This window comes from Cricetulus griseus, chromosome 6, assembly GCF_003668045.3.
Source record: "Cricetulus griseus strain 17A/GY chromosome 6, alternate assembly CriGri-PICRH-1.0, whole genome shotgun sequence".
NCBI lineage: Eukaryota > Metazoa > Chordata > Mammalia > Rodentia > Cricetidae > Cricetulus > Cricetulus griseus.
In genome coordinates, this window is record NC_048599.1 from 47,815,833 (window position 1) to 47,834,563 (window position 18,731).

General features: G+C 44.9%; 1 protein-coding gene across 3 annotated transcripts in view; it reads left to right on the forward strand.

Annotated features, from left to right (window-relative positions):
• C6H20orf194 (chromosome 6 C20orf194 homolog) overlaps window positions 1-18,731 on the forward strand; it is a 137,477-nt gene that overhangs the window by 89,932 nt on the left and 28,814 nt on the right. For all 3 annotated transcript variants that reach the window (XM_027421772.2, XM_027421773.2, XM_027421774.2), the window contains 7 exons: window positions 4,285-4,431; window positions 6,638-6,726; window positions 7,544-7,642; window positions 8,659-8,776; window positions 11,289-11,377; window positions 12,331-12,489; window positions 16,180-16,305. In XM_027421772.2, coding sequence (XP_027277573.1) covers window positions 4,285-4,431; window positions 6,638-6,726; window positions 7,544-7,642; window positions 8,659-8,776; window positions 11,289-11,377; window positions 12,331-12,489; window positions 16,180-16,305 — 827 coding nt within the window. The remainder of the gene's footprint in view (window positions 1-4,284; window positions 4,432-6,637; window positions 6,727-7,543; window positions 7,643-8,658; window positions 8,777-11,288; window positions 11,378-12,330; window positions 12,490-16,179; window positions 16,306-18,731) is intronic.

Consider the following 18,731-nt stretch of genomic DNA (forward strand, 5'->3'; position numbering starts at 1 on the left):
ACAGACATCCTGCCTCTGCCTCCTTGTGCTGGGATTAAAGATGTGCACTACCACTCTCAACTGTGGGGGTAGATTCTTAGCCAATAAAAAATATTCAAAGTAGGGCCTAAAGAAATGGCTAAGTGAATAAAAGTACTTGCTGCTCTTCTGTAGAACCAAGTACCCATGTTGAGCCACTCACAACTACCTTTAACTCAGACCCCAGAAGGATTCCACCCATTCTCTGGCCTCTCCTGGTACCTACACTCACATGCAGACATGCACACATACATGTAATAAAATATAATAAATCTCTTTTTAATTCAAACAAATGTCTAATAGAGTTAAAAAAGTTTTAACTTTATCTATTACTGGTAGGAAGAGCCACTCATATCCCACAGTGTACTCGTGGAGGAGGTCTGAGGGCAGTCGTCAGGAGTCAGTCCTTCCACCATGAGTTCTGGACATCAAATTCAGGTTATCAAGCTGTGTGGCAGGTGCTTTTACTCCCTGAGCCATCTCTCCAGCCCCAAATTAAATATTTTAAAATTTCATAAGCAGAAAAGACGTAAAAAATGAATGTCCATTAATCTCTAGAGGCAGAAAGACTTTCTAAGCTTAGGAAATATTTAAGCCTTAGATGTTTTTGGGCATGCCTGTGACCCAACACTCATGAGCAGAGGTAAGAAGACTGCCACAAGTTTGTGTACAAGTTTCATTTCTGTTGTTGTAACAAAATACTCCAACAAAAAGCAATTTAGAAAGAAAGGAGTTATAGGCTGCAGTTCACTGTGGTAGGGAAGGTAGAGTGGTAAGAACTTGAAGCAGATAGCCATATCACATCCAACTTTAGAATTTGGATTGGTGGTCTGAATCTCACTGGGATCTCAAAAATGTTAATCCCACTGGTCAAGAATAAGACCACTACCACAGTTTAAATTCGAATTTGAAGCAAGCTTTAATTAAATACTGGCGAGGTGGATGGGCTTTGGCCAGGTCCATATCCTGGGAAATGGCCTATGGCAAGGACTTAAGAAGGAAAACTCGTAAGTCATTGTATTTCCCATCAGGTCCATCCAATCAGGGGCAATCATACATCCCGCATAGGAACCTCCCACCCTCACGTGATCAAGCACATCAGGTGCGGGTGGGTCAAACAAGCTTGTTAGGGAAGTGTTTATTTCCCATAAACAACAGCCTCCAGCATTTCAGGAACTATTTGTCCTTGTGCAAGGGGCTTGCAGATCAGAGTCATTTTTTTAAGGTTTTTTTTTTTTTTATTTATTTACTATGTGTACAACATTCTGCTTCCATGTATATCTGCACACCAGAAGAGGGCACCAGATCTCATTACAGATGGTTGTGAGCCACCTTGTGGTTGCTGGGAATTGAACTCAGGACCTCGGGAAGAGCAGTCAGTGCTCTTAACCTCTGAGCCATCTCTCCAGCCCCCAGAGTTATTTTTGTTTCGTGGATCTCTAAGGCATAGTAATTAAAACTTAAAATTTAACTTTGGCTCTCAAAACATGTCTCAAAAAAATAAACTTAAATTCTAAAGAAGGGCTGGTTAAATTTTAAAAAAAAGAAAAGAAGAATGGCTGGAAATGATTCAGTGATTGAAGTACTTGCCCAGCCAGAGACTGGGTGTGGTGGCATAGGCCTTTAATCGCAGTGCTCTGTGAGTTCAAGCATAGCCTGGACATAATCTAGACTGTTATATTTTACTGTACCACACTGTTAGGTTACTCTAACTTTATATTGAGTTTTGTTTCCATGTTTTTTGAGACTAGGTCTCACTGTTAGCTCAGGATGGGCTGCAACTCTATGTAGACCAGGCTGTCCTTTAACTCACAAAGGTTAGCCTGCCTTTGCCACCTGGGTGCTGGTATTAAAGGAGTGCCACATGACACCCCACTCCATTTAAAGAATTTTTTAAAGAAACAAACCAACCATTAAGCAATCAAGCTCAATAAACATTTGCTTTAGAACTTGTTTTTCTTCTTTTCATGTGTTTGTGTGTATGTGTGGTATGTGCATGTAAGTGTGTTTGCGTGTGTTCTGGCACATGTGCATGGATGGACATGCATGTGGAAGCCTGAGGTTGATAGCAAGTATCTTGTTCAGTTGTTCTTTCCACCTCTCTCTTATTTTTAGATAGGCTTTCATCGTACAGCCCTAGCTGTCCTGGAACTCTCTATGTTGACAAACTCACAGAGATCAGTCTACCTCTGTTTCTCTGCCTCTGCCTCTACCTCTGCCTTTGCCTCCCACCTCCTGCATGCTGGGATTAAAGGCTGGTCCCTTGGTCCCTCCTCTATCTTTTGAGATGGGTTATCTTAGAGCCAGAGCTCATTGATACAGGTTACCTTGCTAGAAGCTTCCTCCAAAGTTGAGACCTTCCAAGGCATTTACTTGTGTAGGTTCCAAGACTCCAAACTCAGGTCCTCTCTTCTTTTTCTTCTATTCTCTTTCTTCCTTTCATTTTTTGATGCAGGGTCTCTCTATGTGGCCCTGACGGGCGTGGAACTCACAGTTGTCGATTGAGGAAAGTACAGTCTTTTTTAAAAAAAAAAAAAAAAACTGTTTATTTGTGTGTTTGTTTATTTTATGTGTATGTGTGTTTTATGTACATGTATGTCTGTGTACCATGTGTATGCCTGATGTTCACAGAAGCCAGAAGAAGGTTTGGATCCACCGGAACTAGAGTTGCAAATGATGTGAACCTGTAGGTACTGGGAATGGAACCCAGGTCCTCTGGAAGTGCTCGTAACCACTGAGCCATCTTCAGCCTTAAGCATAGTCTTTTCAGCAAATGATATTAGAGAAACTGTATATCCACACCAGAAAATGAAGTTGGACCCTTATACCAAGTACAAAAATGATTACTCAAGATGTATCAAAAACCTAAATAAGAAAGCTAAAATAATCAAGCTTTTAGAGACACAGCAGGGGAGAAGCTTCATGACATAAGATTTGCTGCCAACTTCTTAGTTCCCCAAAAGAATAACTACACAAAATAAACTTTCCAGAGGGTGGAGAGATGGCTTAGTGGTTAAGAGATGGTTCTTGCAGAGGAACTGGATTTAATTCCCAGCACCCACATGGTTGCTTTCAACCATCCATCACTCTACTTCTAGGGGGTGTAACGCTCCCTTCTGACTTCCTTAGATACCACACACACATGGGGTATACAGTCAACATACATGCAAACAAAACACACACATAAGGTAAATACATAAATCTTACAAACCATTAAGTTTTCTATGGCAAGGTAGGTTATGACTCAATAAACAAAAGCCCTTGCAGTGCAAGCCTGATGACAGAGTTCCATCACCAGACCTCGTGGTAGAAGGAGAGAACCAGCTCCCCAAAGCTGCCTTCTACTCTCCATGTGTGCACTGTGATGCACATGCACCCATGCACGCACACACATACACATGATCATTTTAATTACATGTTTACTTATTTTCTGGGGGTGGAGTTTAATGTGGGGTAAGTGTAGAAGTCGGAGAACGTGTGGGACTTGATTCTTTCCCTCCTTCATGTGGCACTCCAGGGATTGAATTAAGGTTGTCAAGCTCACAGCAAGCACTTTTACCAGCTGAGCCATCTCTCTGGCTCAGATAATTTTTAAAAATTACACTAGCTGAGTATGATGCCATATGCCTGCAATCCCAATATTTGAGAGGCTAAAGCAATGAGGCTCACTCACGATGAGTTCCAGGCCAGTCTAGGTTATATAGCAAAACCCTTTCCAAAAAATAAAGATAAATTTTAACAGTTTCTGTACATCAAAGGAGACTCTCAAAAGAATGAAAAACAATCCACCAAATGGCAGAAATCCTATGTATGATAAATGAATAGCTTACCTGGGAGATGACACAAGCCTTAATCCCAACCAGGGAACTACAAACAGGACTATCAGACATCCGGGGTCGTCCTGTACTACATAGTAAGCTGAGTCCAACCTGGACTTCATGAGACCATGACTCAACCCCCCACTCCATCCTCCCTAAGACAATACCTTAGGGGGAATTTTGAGCTGACATTTTCAGTTTGGGAAAATATGTATCAAAGATAGTGTGACAATACATGTGGTCCCAGCTGTTTGGGAAACTGAGGCAGTCGGATTGTGAGTTCAAGGCTAGCTTAGCTTTTGGTGAGACCACACACACACACACACACACACACACACACACACCAAAAAAAAAAAAAAAAAAAAAAAAAAGAAAAAAAAAAAAGTTCCACTATCTCCTGTAGCTAAGAGCTGGAGGACTCTCTTCTGATGCCCCTTTCTCTTTCTAGGACTCCACCAGCATAGTGGCTGCCCTTCTCATCAACTTCAGAGGCTCACTGCTTCCTCATCTCCCAGTTCAGTTCCATGGATCGAGCAATTTCCTGATGATTGCCCTTTTCCCCAAATCAAAGATCTATCAAGCCTTTTACTCAGAGGTAACATACGTTATCTATCAAGTTAGCAAAATAGCCACTTTTTTCCCTTAGCAATTGAAATGGTAACATGGTGTCTTAGAACAAACTAATGGTAATGTAAAAGCTGGCGTGGTGGCTCAGTTCTTTAATCCCAGCACGTGGGAGGCAGAGGCGGTTGCATCTCTGGTGAGTTTGAAGCCAGCCTGGTCTCTGTAGTGGTTCCAGGCCACCTAAAGCACCCGGTGAGACCCTTTCTCTAAAACAAGGGGTTGGTGAGCCTGAAGAGATAACTCAGTGGTGAAGAGCACCACTGCTCTTGCAAAGGACTGAGTCCCAGCACCTACATGGCAGCTCACAACCATCTGTTACTCCAGTTCCAGGGCTTCTAATGCCCTTTTGTGTCTTCTGAGGCGTGCCCATGTGTGGTACCAAACCACAGGAAAAAGACCTATACAAATAAAAATTAATGTTTTTTTTAATTAGAAAGAAGTAACAGTGATGTGATTCAAGTGAGATTTGAAGTCAGGTGTAGTAGTGCAAACCTGTAATTGTAGTACCTAGGAGGTGGGGGCAGGAAGATTGGGAGTTCAAAGTTAGCCTCAAGGCCAGCCTGGGCTATATAAGACACTCTCTAAAAGAATGAAAGCATACCTGGTATTTTGATAATCCCTTTGGTGTTTGAGAGGTGAGAGCCTACAGAAATGAAATCTGTTTGTCCCCTTTTAAGTCCCAATTAAATGTATTTCCTTTTTAGCTATTTTATTAAATAACAAAACCGCCCTTTTGAGCTACAGCTCTCTGTCCCACCCCATGCTGTCCTTCCCTGTGATTACAGTTCCCTCTTGCCTTTGCAAGTGGCCCTGCATAGTAGTAAACTTGTTGTACATCTCAGTACATATCATATAAGGGAAGGGATGTAACAAGAATTCTGTGACCCCCACACACACACACAAGGTATCCTGTCCCATGCTTGTAATTCCAGCACTTCCCAGGTAGAGACAGGGAATCAAGAGTTCTGAGATTAGCCTCAGCTACACAGTGAGTGTGGGGCCCTCTTGGGATGAATGAATTCTATGAGGCACAGCAGCCAAAGGCAGAATAATGGCTAGCATCACGACAGGTAGACGTTCTAGGAAGGCTGTGATGTGATTACAGCACTTTATGAGCAGTGTCATCTCTTCACGATGAGTTATAGACAACAGAGGAGCAGGAGTGAGGACTGTGGGGTGACAGTGTCACAGACTACAGAGGAACAGGAGTGAGGACTGTGGGGTGACAGTGTCACAGACTATAGAGGAACAGGAGTGAGGACTGTAGGGTGACAGTGTCACAGACTATAGAGGAACAGGAGTGAGGACTGTGGGGTGACAGTGTCACAGACTATAGAGGAACAGGAGTGAGGACTGTGGGGTGACAGTGTCACAGACTATAGAGGAACAGGAGTGAGGACTGTGGGTGACAGTGTCACAGACTACAGAGGAGCAGGAGTGAGGACTGTGGGGTGACAGTGTCACAGACTACAGAGGAACAGGAGTGAGGACTGTGACAGTGTCACAGACTACAGAGGAACAGGAGGACTGTGGGGTGACAGTGTCACAGACTACAGAGGAACAGGAGTGAGGACTGTGGGTGACAGTGTCACAGACTATAGAGGAACAGGAGTGAGGACTGTGACAGTGTCACAGACTATAGAGGAACAGGAGTGAGGACTGTGACAGTGTCACAGACTACAGAGGAACAGGAGTGAGGACTGTAGGGTGAAGGGTTCTCAGCAATGGCTTCTCTACACACAGCTGATCTTGCTTACCACCTGGCTGTGGTCATCTCTTCCAGTCTGCCCCTCTTGGGGACATAGACAGCCTTTGGAATTGTTTTCCGTCAGCTGTCCCTCTAAGCAGTTTCTTTTGAGGTCACCACTGCCTTCTGGTGTCGTCACCAGGGAGGAACATGTTCTTGCAGCCAGAACAGTGTTCCTGACACCTTCTTCCAGGCTTTCTGACTTCTGGAAGGTCATGGTTTCTGAGGACAGGAACCAGAAAGGCATTTCTCACTGTGAAAAACACTAAACAAAATTGCTTTCCGGCCTTATTTTTGTAGCAAACTTGCTTGTGATAATGTTTTTTTGTGTACTGACAGTGCTGGTTTCAACAGTCATCAGATCCCATGTGGATTCCATATCCTGTTGTTAGGTTTAAAGTGTTCTTTGTTTAAATTTTGTTTTGTTTAGGTCTTCTCCCCCTGGCAACAGCAGGATAACTCAGGGCTTTCTTTAAAAGTGATCCAGGAAGATGGATTATCTGTGGAACAAAAGAGATTGTAAGTGGCTCTCCCCAGTGTTTGTGCTCAATTCCCAAAGCTTTGTGGTGTGCTTTCTCTGCAGGGTGACTCACGTTATGTAACATGGGGTCTTTGCTTCTGAAAAGGCCAATAGTCATGTCATTGTTGCTAGCATACAGGTAGTTGTGCCCTTGGAGAAACAGCCAGACAGATGAAATCCAAGCTAGGGATGTGGCTCAGTTAGAAGAGCAATTCCCTAGCATGCAAGATGGGTTTGATCCCATCCAAGCATAAACCAGGCATGGTGGCACATTCCTATACTCCAAGTACTTGGGAGGCAGATCAGGTGGATCTCTGAGTTCTAGGCCAACCTAGTCTACAAAAATAAAATAAAATAAAATAAAATAAAATAAAATAAAATGATCCATGATGGTGGCGTAGAAGCAGCAGATGGCTGGAACAGCAGCAGAGAGGTCACACTTCTCAAACCACAGACAGGGGGCAGAGAGAGCAAAGACATACCTCCTCTAGCAAGACCACACTTCCTTATTCTCCCCAAACAGCCCCCAGTATTCAAATGGCCATGACTTGGGGGGTGGGTGCATCTCATTCAGACCACTACAACTAAGAATTAAAACCTGAGACCACTGTCAAAAAAAAAAAGAAAAACAAAAAAAAACGAGGCCAGCCTTCCTCCTGGGCATGTCAGTTGTCATGCACATTTGGTTTAAGTCCATGGGATACTGGCTAGGAAGTACTGGCTGTGTTAGGCTTAGAACCTCAGAACTACTTGTACTTGTGTACAGTGTCTTTGCTGTGGCAGGTGTAGGACTCATCTGAGCCTTTGGTATTGTAGGCATTCCTGGGCACAGAAGCTCTTCAGTGCCTTGAGCTATCCTGCAGAGGAGTGGAGCTCTCCCAAGCTGCTTTCGGCCAAACTCCCTGAGTTGGAACGGTGAGTTCTGTGCATCTGGCTGGAGTTGTTTTCAATGTCGGAGACTTCAGTGCTGGTCCTCCTGAACTCTTTCACTTAAAGCTTCTCACAGAACTTTCATATCATGAAAGACACTCTCTCTCTCTCTCTCTCTCTCTCTCTCTCTCTCTCTCTCTCTCTCTCTCTCTCTTTCTCTCTCTCTCTCTCTCAATTTATTTTTTTGTTTTTGTTTTTCAAGACAGGGTTTCTCTGTGAAATAGTCCTGACTGCCTTGGAACTTACTTTGTAGACCAGGCTGGCCTTGAACTCACAGAGATCTGCCTGCCTCTACCCCCTGAATGCTGTAATTTAATTTTTTAAATTTATTTTTATTTTATGTACATTGGCATTTTGCCTGCATGTGTGGCTGTGTGAAGGTGTCAGATTTTAGTGTTACAGACAGTTGTGAGCTACCATGTGGGTGCTGGGAATTGAAGCCTAGTCCTCTGGAAGAGCCACACACACACACTTCCCACACACACACCTTTTTTTGTTTTGTTTTTGAAACAGGGTTTCACTGTGTAGCCCTGGCTGTCCTGGAATTCAGTCTGTAGTCTAGGCTGACCTCAAACTCAGAGATCTCTGCCTCCTGAGAGTTTGGATTAAAGTGACCTAGAAAGAATCTCTCTTTGTCTCTCTCTGTGTCTCTGTCTCTCTCTGTGTCTCTGTCTCTGTCTCTCTCTCTCTCTCTCTCTCTCTCTCTCTCTCTCTCTCTCTCTCTCTCTCTCTCTCTCCCCCCCCCCCCAAGACAGTGTTTCTCTGTATTGTTTTGGAGCCTGTCCTGGAACTTGCTTCATAGACCAGGCTGGCCTCAAACTCACAGAGATCAGCCTGCCTCTGCCTCCTAAGTGTTGGGATTAAAGGTGTGTGCCACCAACACCCAGCTTGAAAGAATCTCTTTAAGGCTTATTAGCACCTAGGTGAGAGATCACTAATGTTAGCTGACATGTCAAACAAGGCTGATGACAGTGCTATAACAGTTGTCTTTGTTTTTCTAGGTTCCTCCACCACTTTGCTGTGGGCAGCGTTGGTCAGGAGCCTGTGATGAGGACCCATCTTCCAGGCCTGCTGCAGCAAGCTGAAATCAGCCCTGCTCACGGATTAGAAAGTGACAAGGTAGTCATCACCAAACATGCTGAGACTTTACAGCAGGATAGTCTGTGTCAGTTGACAGCAGCACAGATGGAGTCTTCTATAAGTGTCCACCTCCTTGAATACTACTAATAATATGTAGGACAGACCCAGTGACAGTGACCAACCCTGGCATCTTGCCGTGCCCTCCCTGCTTCTCCAGGTCTTTAATACTCTTACTGTGTGTTCCCAGGCTGACCCTTGTTTCTGCTAGTGACAATGACTTAACCTAGCAGTGGATGACACACTGCTGTTAATGAAAGGAAGGCTGCCTGTGTTGTAATCACCAGATGGCACTCTGAGCATTTTCTTTGCCAGAACAGACCTTAATGTGCCCCTGCCTCATATGTCCCTATACTTGACTCTGCTCACCAGTCCTTTGGAAGCTGTATGTCATAATTTGTTTCTGTATAAGTCTAAAACATGCTCATCTACTAAATGAGATAGCACTATGCAATTAGAACATTCCATTTTTCCTTTAGATAAGAGGGTAAAGAAAGCAAATATCTATCTTGTGATATTTTACTTAAAAGGTGCTATAGTACTTATTGGCCTTTAAGTAAGAGTACTTGGCTGAGTGGCTCTTAGAAGCCCACACCTGGGGCTGGAGACACAGCTCAGCAGTTGGGAGTACTAGCTGCTCTTGCCAGAGCAGCTGGGTTTGATTCCCAGCACCACCTTTCACAATGACTTGTAACTCCAGTTCCAGGGGGTTCTTGCTTCCAAGGGCACTGTACATACATGGTGTGCAGACATCCAGGCAGTCAAAACACCCATACACATAAAATAAAAGTAAATAAATAATCACACACCCATGATCTTGGGTGTGTGCTGTAGACATTTCTCTTTCTCCTTCCACTTGTGCTTAAATCTGCTGAAGTTTTTCTTTATAAACTACAACTTTGCTTTTTTAAAAAAGTATTTGACTTTGTACATGTGGTTTAAGGGACTGAGAAGTGGGCACCGAGGAGTAGGGAGCAAGATAGGGAAAACTGGGGTAGGAGGAAGACACAGTGTGAGTTACATTTGTACTCTGCAAGGAGCAAAAAGGGGCAGAGTATAGAAGTCTTAGTCACAGGGTGGAAGGAAAACTTGAGTTCCCACAAAAGAAAAGAGATCAACAGCTGTCTCTGCGTTTATGCAACCAGTTGCTGTTGGATGTCAGCAGGCTCAGCGTTAGTGTGTTATCTGTGACTGGGCCTGTCTTGATAGATCTCACATGTTGTGAAATAAAACATCTAAACAGGTATGATGGCCTGTGTCCTGGTATTCAGGAGACCAAGACAGGAGGCTCACTGCAGCTTTGAAACCATCCTGGATAGCACAGAGTTCTAGCCCAGCTTAGGCTACAGAATAAAACTTTTTCTCGAAAGAAAAAGACATCCTGTAAATAGGTCTTGTCATTTTAATAAACCTTCTCCTGTGATTGTATGATTCTTGTCCTCCTCTGCTACTCTTCCTCATTCAGTAAATTCCTTAAATGGCCTTAGACTGACCTGAGGGAAACCTAGTTTTGTATGCTGGTATAACGCAGCTAGGGCCATTGGGATGGTTCCTCTATTCCTCCATGAGAGCTTTTAAGAGAGCTTATCTTGTCTGGGAGTTCTGCCTCACCACAGACAGCGTGACTTGGAAGACACAGGCAATCCCACAGAAACATCTTCAGCATAGCTCCTCTGCTCACCAATTTCCACACCAGTGTAGCTGTGACATTATTTTCCCAGACTTCCTTTCTGCTCCCTGAAGAATGTAACAAATGTAATATCCCTGAGTGTCTCCTTTACTAGAGGTCTGTGGTCTTAAGCAAGTTAGACTCTCTAAATGCTTAAATCTTTTAAGTGATACAGTTAATATTTCCATAGAAAGTTGTTTACTATTTACATCAGTGAACTTCATGAATCTTCGCGCCTACCCTGTGAGTAAGTAGGCGTCTTAGCTTACTTTCTAGTGCTGTGATAAAACAACTTGGGGAGGAAAGCATTTGTTTCGGCTTTCAACTCTCAGGTCAGACTCAGTCACTGAGGGACATCAGGGCAGGAAAGTGGAGGCAGGAACTGAAGCAGAGGCCATGGGGTGCTGCTCACTGGCTTGTTCCTCAGACTTACTCAGCCTGCTTTCTTATGTAACCCAGGACTACCTGTCCAGGGATGAACCACTCCAAGTAGCTGGGCCTTCTATCAATTTACAATCAAGAAAACATCCCACAGTCTTGCCTATGGCCAGTCTAATGGAGGCATCTTTTTCAGTGGAGTTACCTCTTCCTATTTAACTCTAGCTCCTGTCAGGTTAACAAAAAAGAAAAGAAACTAAAAAGAAAACATGACATACCCAGGACAATAGTAGACTTTGTCATTCCCTCTAAATCAAGGAGCTAGTGAATAGTGAGTGGTACTGAACTTCAAACCCACAAAGCCTTGTTCTAAAGACCAGCTTTCTTTACCTTTTGCACAGTGTTCCCTACTGAACTAGAAACCCATGTGACATTTCTTTCATGTAGGTCATCATCAGCATTATAGCTGGTCTCCCTGGGTGCCACGCTAACAAGCTCTGTGCTTTCCTGGTCACTCTTCATAAGGAGTATGGCAGGTTAGTATGGCTTCTGCTTTTGCGTTGGGGAAAGAGATGGTGTTGCTGGACCTGCCCTGGTATAGGGGAACCTTAGACATCTACTGGCATTTAGCATGACATTATTGGCCCAGCAGCCATCTACCATCTCCTCATTTGATACAGTGTGCTTAGAGCCTTGTTTAGTGTTTACAGGTTAACCAGATCCTCACCTCTAGTGATTTTGTCCTATAAACATTTGGGGCATAGAGTCTCATGTAGTTCAGGCTTGCCTTGAGTTTGCTGTAGCTATAACTAAAGATGACCTTGGGTTCTAGATCCTTCTGCTTCCACCTTCCAAGTGCTAGGTTATAGACATGAACCACCACACCCAACTTGTGTGTGCTTATTTCTCCCTCCCCTCCCTCCCTCCCTCCCTCCCTCCTCCCTCCTCCCTCCCTCCCCCTCCCTCCCTCCCTCCCTTCCCATTCCCTTCTCCCTCTTTCTCCTCCCTCTTCTTTCTTAATCCCTTTCCCTCTCCTGCTCCTTCTCCACCCATGCCTCAGTCTCTCTTGAGATGGTGGCCTCAAATTCATTGGAAGTTCTCTGCTTCAGCTTCTTGAATGCTGGCATTTCATTACTGGCATGTGCCACCATTCCTGGCTCTTGTTCTAAAACATTCTGAATTCTTGACCTTGCCCATTTCCTACAAGTTTTACCAAGCATGAAACTAAAGCCATTTTACTCATGGAAATCACTGCCAGGTCAGAAGTCATTCTCACTGTCTTTTTTCCCAGTGGAAGGCGATTACCTACAAAAGATAAAAGGACCTTGGTTTCAAGATAGTGGGCTTCTAACCCAGCTAGTTCCTGCTGTCTTTTTCTGTGATGCCACGCTAGCTTTCTCTTCCTAGTCATTGGCAGCAGGAGGGTACTGGTCATATAAATCCAAGACCATGTGTAGCCTTATGCCAAGATTACCTTTGCTGCTTCCAGATGGATGGTATACCGACAAATCATGGACAGCTCTGAATGTTTCCATGCTGCCCACTTCCAAAAATACCTTTCCAGTGCCCTGGAGGCCCAGCAGAACCGCTCTGCCCGCCAGTCAGCTTACATCCGCAAGAAGACCAGACTGCTGGTGGTATTACAAGGGTGAGTGTTGGAGACCTGGGAATGGAAGTCAGGATGAGGGCCTTGTCATCATTGTTACTTTATATGTGCCCCATGCCAGCAACACTCCTCAGAAAGGCCAGGGTGCTGTTGCCATACTGTGGCCAAGGGTAACTGGTAGCTACACATGTTTTGATTTTGGCTTCCATATTATAATATCTCAAGAAGTGAGGAACTGGGGAATCTGGTAAAGATTCTCCAATAGTTCATTAAAGATAATAATCTTTAAATCTTGCCATTTAGGTATGAGGGCCTCATCTATCTTATTCCTTCCTCTTTTGGAATTGCAGATGTGGCCCCTGTGTAGTTTATAAGCCTCCCTCCCCCTCAATTCTCCAGTGGCTATCTCAGAAGACTTTCCTGGGACCCACAGTGAGAAATGCTCATAGTACAGCTGAGTTGGAGTCTGCTTTTTGCCTGATGCCAAGCTGTGATTGTGGGCTCCTTAATCCTAAAGTCTCTCTAAGTACTGTTATTGTCAGAGGGAAGATGGATTCCCTACCCTCACCCGGGGGTGGGTGGGTGGGTGTGGTGTGTGTGTGTGTGTGTGTGTGTGTGTGTGTGTGTGTTGTAGATGTGTATGTATGAGAGTGTCCTTGCTGGATCTCTGTCTTACTCCTTTGAGTCCGCATCTTTCACTAAACTGGAGCTAGGCTGGCAGCTCTCCCGTCTCTGTCTCTTAGAACACAGGGGTACAGGTGGACACAGCCATGTCCTGCTCTTCTTTTTACCTGGGTGCTGAGGATTCAGACTCACATCCTTATGCTTGCAGATCAAATGTTTTACCCACTAAGCCATCTCCCCAGCTCAGAAGGAAGATTTGGCAGTGTGTGCTCCTGCTCCGGAGAACTTCTGTTCATCAGCCTTCTATGGAGGAATGTCATGAAAATCCTTTATCACCTGGGCCCAGAAAGGAATGTGTTTTCAGGAGAATAGAACAGGGGCAGGGCTGGTTTCTGGTGTTTGGTTGTAAAGAAGCTCTGTGCTATTCTCACAATAATTAATGTTTCCAGCAGGCTAGTTGTTTCCACTTAAGAAGAGGTCCAGATCCAAAGCTCTGTTTAGGCTCCTGGTTGTAATGATTGGACCTGAAGGAGCTAGGATGGTGGTCCTGGAAGGGAGGCAGGTGCAGTGTGCACCCTTGGGGCCTTCCTGACGGAGAAACCTTGTTGTAGTCTGACCCCTCTGTAGTTTTCCTTCCTATCAGCCCTTTGGCCATGGAATCGTCAAAGGGAGAATCGGGCCTTGAAACCACTTGTTTTCTTCAGAGTTTCTGTTGCTTCTACTAGTCAGAGGGATGGGCCAACCCAGCAAGACTACCTCTGTTCTGCCCTTGCCAGATGAGGGTCTCTGGGAGTGGAGACCTGGAAAAGAACTTGCATGCTTGTCAGTATATACAGCTAAGGTAATTTCCATAATCCATTATTTCAGAGAATACTGTTGACTCTGACTCTACAAGTCTGTAAAAATGTTGGATATGTAGCTGCTTCTGGTCTTCTGTAAGAACCAGCTCATGAAGCATAGACCCAACATTCACCCAGTCATACCACAAGGTATGAGGGAAACCAGTAGATACCCTGATAGACTCTAGTCAGAAGGACAGCTAAGCCCAGACATGATGGGCCAACCTGGAATATATGAAAGGCTGTCTCAAAAAACAACAACCAAAAAGCTAATAGCAGCTAAATGCTGTGGCTCTTTACTAAGACACTTACAGACTTGACCCATTTTTTAGAGCCAACAGGTAATATATAGTTACCTGCTTTCTAGCTTGTACAACTCCTTAACTCCTTGGCACTAAACATTATTAAGGTTGTTGATAAAGGAAGATGCCAAAGGGCTCCTCATATCAAGAATTTCCTCCCTCTTTCATCTTACTATATAGATAAGATACTTACTATATCTTACTGTGTAGTTCCAGGCTGGCCTCAAACTTGTGATTCTCCTGCTTCAGCCTATAGAGTACTAGGATTGCAGATATTTACCATAACACTTGGCATATTTCTCAAAACCAGCTTCTATTTTCATCAGTATATCCCTGACTTCTTCTTTTTTTTTTTTTTTTTTTGGTGGGGGTCTGTGGTTTGAGACAGGGTTTCTCTGTGTAGCTTTGGAGGCTGTCCTGGCACTCACTCTAGAGACCAGGCTGGCCTCGAACTCACAGAGATCCGCCTGCCTCTGCCTCCCGAGTGCTGGGATTAAAGGCATGAGCCACCAACGCCCAGCTCAGACTTAGACTTTTTGATAATAGTCTGGGTCCCTTGGGACGGTGCTGTCCTCTGTAAGGTGAAGAGGCCCCTTAGAATCAGTCATTCCAAGGTCTGCTGGAGTTGAATGTCCAATTTGTTGATCTGTATTGCTGTAACCTTCAGAGACTGCAACGTTGAAGAGCCACTGTACTGCATACAGTGAGCAAATAAATGAGATGGGACCAAAGATGCACAGGCAGAAAACAAAGCAGCAAGGAGAGACTGGAGCTGACAGTCAGCGCTTTGCAGGAAAACTGGTGGAGGGATACAAGGGGTCCCAAGGGACATTGCCAGTATTGCAGTGTGTGAAGGTTCAAGGTGCCTCCATAGGGTGCCACTTGACGTGGCTCAGTGGTGGAGCACTCAACTTGCATGTGCAACACTCTGAGTTCAATTCCCAGCACCGCAAAAACCAACCAGGTGCCACTTGAGCAGAGACTGGAAGGAAGCCAGCCAGGCAGATGCCAGGGGAAAAGAGCATTCCAGCCTGAGGGAACAGAGTACAAGGTAGAAGTATGCCAGGCATGTTCAGAGAAGACCTAGGAGGCCAAAGTGGTTGGATTAGAGAAAGGGATGGGATAAGTGATGACATTGCCCCTGCGCTGTGAGAGGTCAGATGTACGGGGCTGCCTGGCCCACGGGAAGGGGGTTGGCTTTTGCACTGAGACAAAACCACTAGAGGGTTTTCAGCAGAGCAGTAATGTGATCTGTCAGAGGGCTTAGGGATCCCTCTGGCTTCTGTGCTGAGAACAGTTTGCTGTGAGACAGGACAACAGTAGGGGGCAGCTGACAGGCCATTGGGGTGGCCTAGGTAAAGTGGGAGTGTGAGCAGAGATCTCTTCTGGGTCTATGCTGAAGACTAAGAAAAAATGGAGTCAAAGCAGACACGGATCTCTTGGCCTAGAAGTCCCCTGGGCTTAGAATAACAGGAACTTGGGAGGAACCGGCTCGGGGGTTTGGATTACAAACACATTCGCTCCTAAGTGATGATGTAAGGCTGGTTCTGTAAATCAAGACTGGAGGGAGGTCCAGGCAGAAGATGGGACTAGAAAATGGTGTTTGACAGATCCGATGACCTTGTGAATTGGGGGCGGGAAAAGAACTAAAGAAACACAGCCTGGCAGGAGCTCCTGAGTCATGACCAGAAAACACCCTCAGAGCCCCAGTCACTTGCTCCTTATCTCCAGACTAGGTTGGCTCTTCCACCCACTCTTCCCCTCTAGGGGAACCGGAAGAACTTGGGAGCGAAGAAGCACATGGTGGATTCTAGGGTCTCTGAATCACAAAGTGAGGTATCACCGAGGAATTCCATAACTGCTTCTGCCTTGGGTCTTCAGCCCTCTGCCACTCAGCCGCTTAGCGCTCCCCTCTTCCGTTCTGTAGCCCCAACCAGGAAGCTAACCATGTGCTCTCTCTCCTTTAGTTACACAGATGTCATTGATGTCGTCCAGGCCCTGCAGGCTCACCCAGACCCAAATGTCAAGTCCTACTTCACCATTGGTGCCGTCACCGTGTGTGTGGAGCCCCTGAGCTGCAACATGGAGCACAGGTAGAGACTTAAGACCACCTGGTCCAGCCCAGGATGCGGTGTTGAAGTGAACTGTAGTGATTTTCCCTCCCCGGCAGAGTGAGGCAATCCTTTACACCCTTGGCTTGTAGAAGACATCATTCCGTGGTGTATTTGGTAAACACCCCGTTACTCTTTGATTGTATGAGGTCCTAAAAGGTGCACAGCAGGACGAAGTAGATTAAGGAAGACGGGCTTCGTTCAGCTCTGTGAGAACAGGAGCCAAGTCTTTTCAATGCTTGGTGCAGAGTAAGCGCTCATCAAAGATCTGTTGTGGGCGTGGGGGGAGGGGTGCAGTTCGGGGTTGGGGACTTTCCAAGTGTATGTAATGGACCCTGGTTCAATCCCAAACACTGAAAAAAAGGATAGAGGGGGACAGAACGAAGGAAGAGAAAGGGAGGGAAGGAGGAAGTAAATAAATCTGATAAAAGCTAAATATGATGGCCAAATACCTGTAATCCCAGAACTCAGGAAGCAGAGATAGGAAGTGTGAGCAGACTTTTCTGTCCCAGCTACTCCCCAAATAACAAACACAGAGACTTAATATTAATTACACATGTTGGCCAGTAGCTTAGGCTTGTCTCCAGACAGCTCTTAAAATTTAAATTAACCCGTTTCTGTTCATCTATGCGCTGCTCCAGGCTTGTTTACCTCAGCAAGGAGGATCACTAGTTAGAAGAAAGGAATACTTAATGACTAAGTAAATGCTCATGGCCAACCTGGACTAGAACAGAGTGAAAGACCTTGGCTCCAAACAAACAAATAAGCAAACTTTAAAGGAGTGTGCCAACAGGTGTACCACAGACATAGTTTAATAAGATACAACTGGAGATAAGGCTAATTATTTAAATACAGAAGTAAAGCTAAACTGAGTTAATGTTTAAAGACAGAAGCCAGCCTAGGCTACAAGAAACCCTGTCTCAAACAGCAAAAAAAGGAACATCAGTAGCTTTTGGTTAGATTAAGAAGAAAGCACCAGTGGTGGTGGTGATGCAAGCCTTTAATCCCAGCACTTGGGAGGCAGAGGCAGGTGGGTTTCTGTGAGTTCAAGGACAGCCTGGTCTACAGAGCGAGTTCCAGGACAGCCAAAGCTACACAGAGGAACCATGTCTCACAAAAACAAAAAGAAGGAAAGAAGGAAGGAAGGGAGGGAGAAAGAAAGAGAAAGAAGAAAGGGAAGAAAGAAAGCAGGCCACCATATTAATTGGAATTATGAGAAATTTCATTCCATTTTTAGGAAGTCATACATAACACACGTGGTGGTTTGAATTAGAATGACCTGCCACAGCCTCATATCTTAGAATGCCTGGTCCCCAGTTGATGGAACTATTTGAAATGGATTAGATGTGGCCTTGTTGGAGGAGGAGTGTCACTGACTTTGAGGTTTCAAAAGACTGGAGGATTGACAGTGCTCTGCCTCCTGGTTTTGGACCAATATGTACTTTTGGATCAAGCTCTCAGCTGTTCCTGCCACCATACCTTTGCTCCTCCATCATGGACTCTAGCCCTCTGAGGCCATATGCCAATTAAACAATTTTTTTGAGTTGCCTTGGTTTATCACAGCAGTAGAAAGGTAACTAAGGCAACATACAAGTCCATGTTCTAAATACTTGTCTCCTCTAGCTTTTACATCAGCATTATTGGCCCCTTCCCATGTCAGAGGTTTCGTGTCTAGCCTTGGATAGGATGTGATGCCTTATGGGAAATCTTTGAGGATTGCCATGGGCTTCAGTGAGAAAGGAGGCAGGGCCCAAGAAGGGCCTAAGTGATTGCATCCAAAGTCACAAGCACTTAGAGACACAGACACTTCCAGGAAGGTATTGCTGTGCAGCAGGTGATTCAGTTTTGTTCCTAGTCTTTTGGCCTTGCTGGTAGCACACGAGGGTTCCTCCTAGGAATCTTAAGAAAGTATGAGAAAGTCAAGAAGAGAACTGGACTCGCAGCCTAAAATAGGATTCGCCAAATTTGGCTCAAATGGTATGTGTCCAGCTGTTTTATGAAATCAGTTAAGAGAATGAAGTTTGCTCCTAAGCATCTGACTTCTTTCTGGGAACCATGGAGCTCTGTGGACCCAGACAGACCTAGACCTTGCCTCAGACCCACTGCATGGAATGCCTTGGGCAATATACTCAGCCTGCTTACCAACCTAGTCTTCTCCTTTCCTAATAGATTACATCAAAGTCCTGTCTAAGTGCTCGTATGTTGCTCATCCTTATGGGAACTTGATTTAACTCAGTAGTGTCAGCTCCCTTCCTAGGAGGAGCATTGTAATAGTTGGGATTTTAACTTTTTTTTCTTATTTTAATCATCTTCTTTATTTTATTTTATTTTTTTTCAAAATAGGGTTTCTCTGTATAGCTCTGGCTGCCCTGGAACTCAATCTGTAAACCATGCTGGCCTCAGACTCA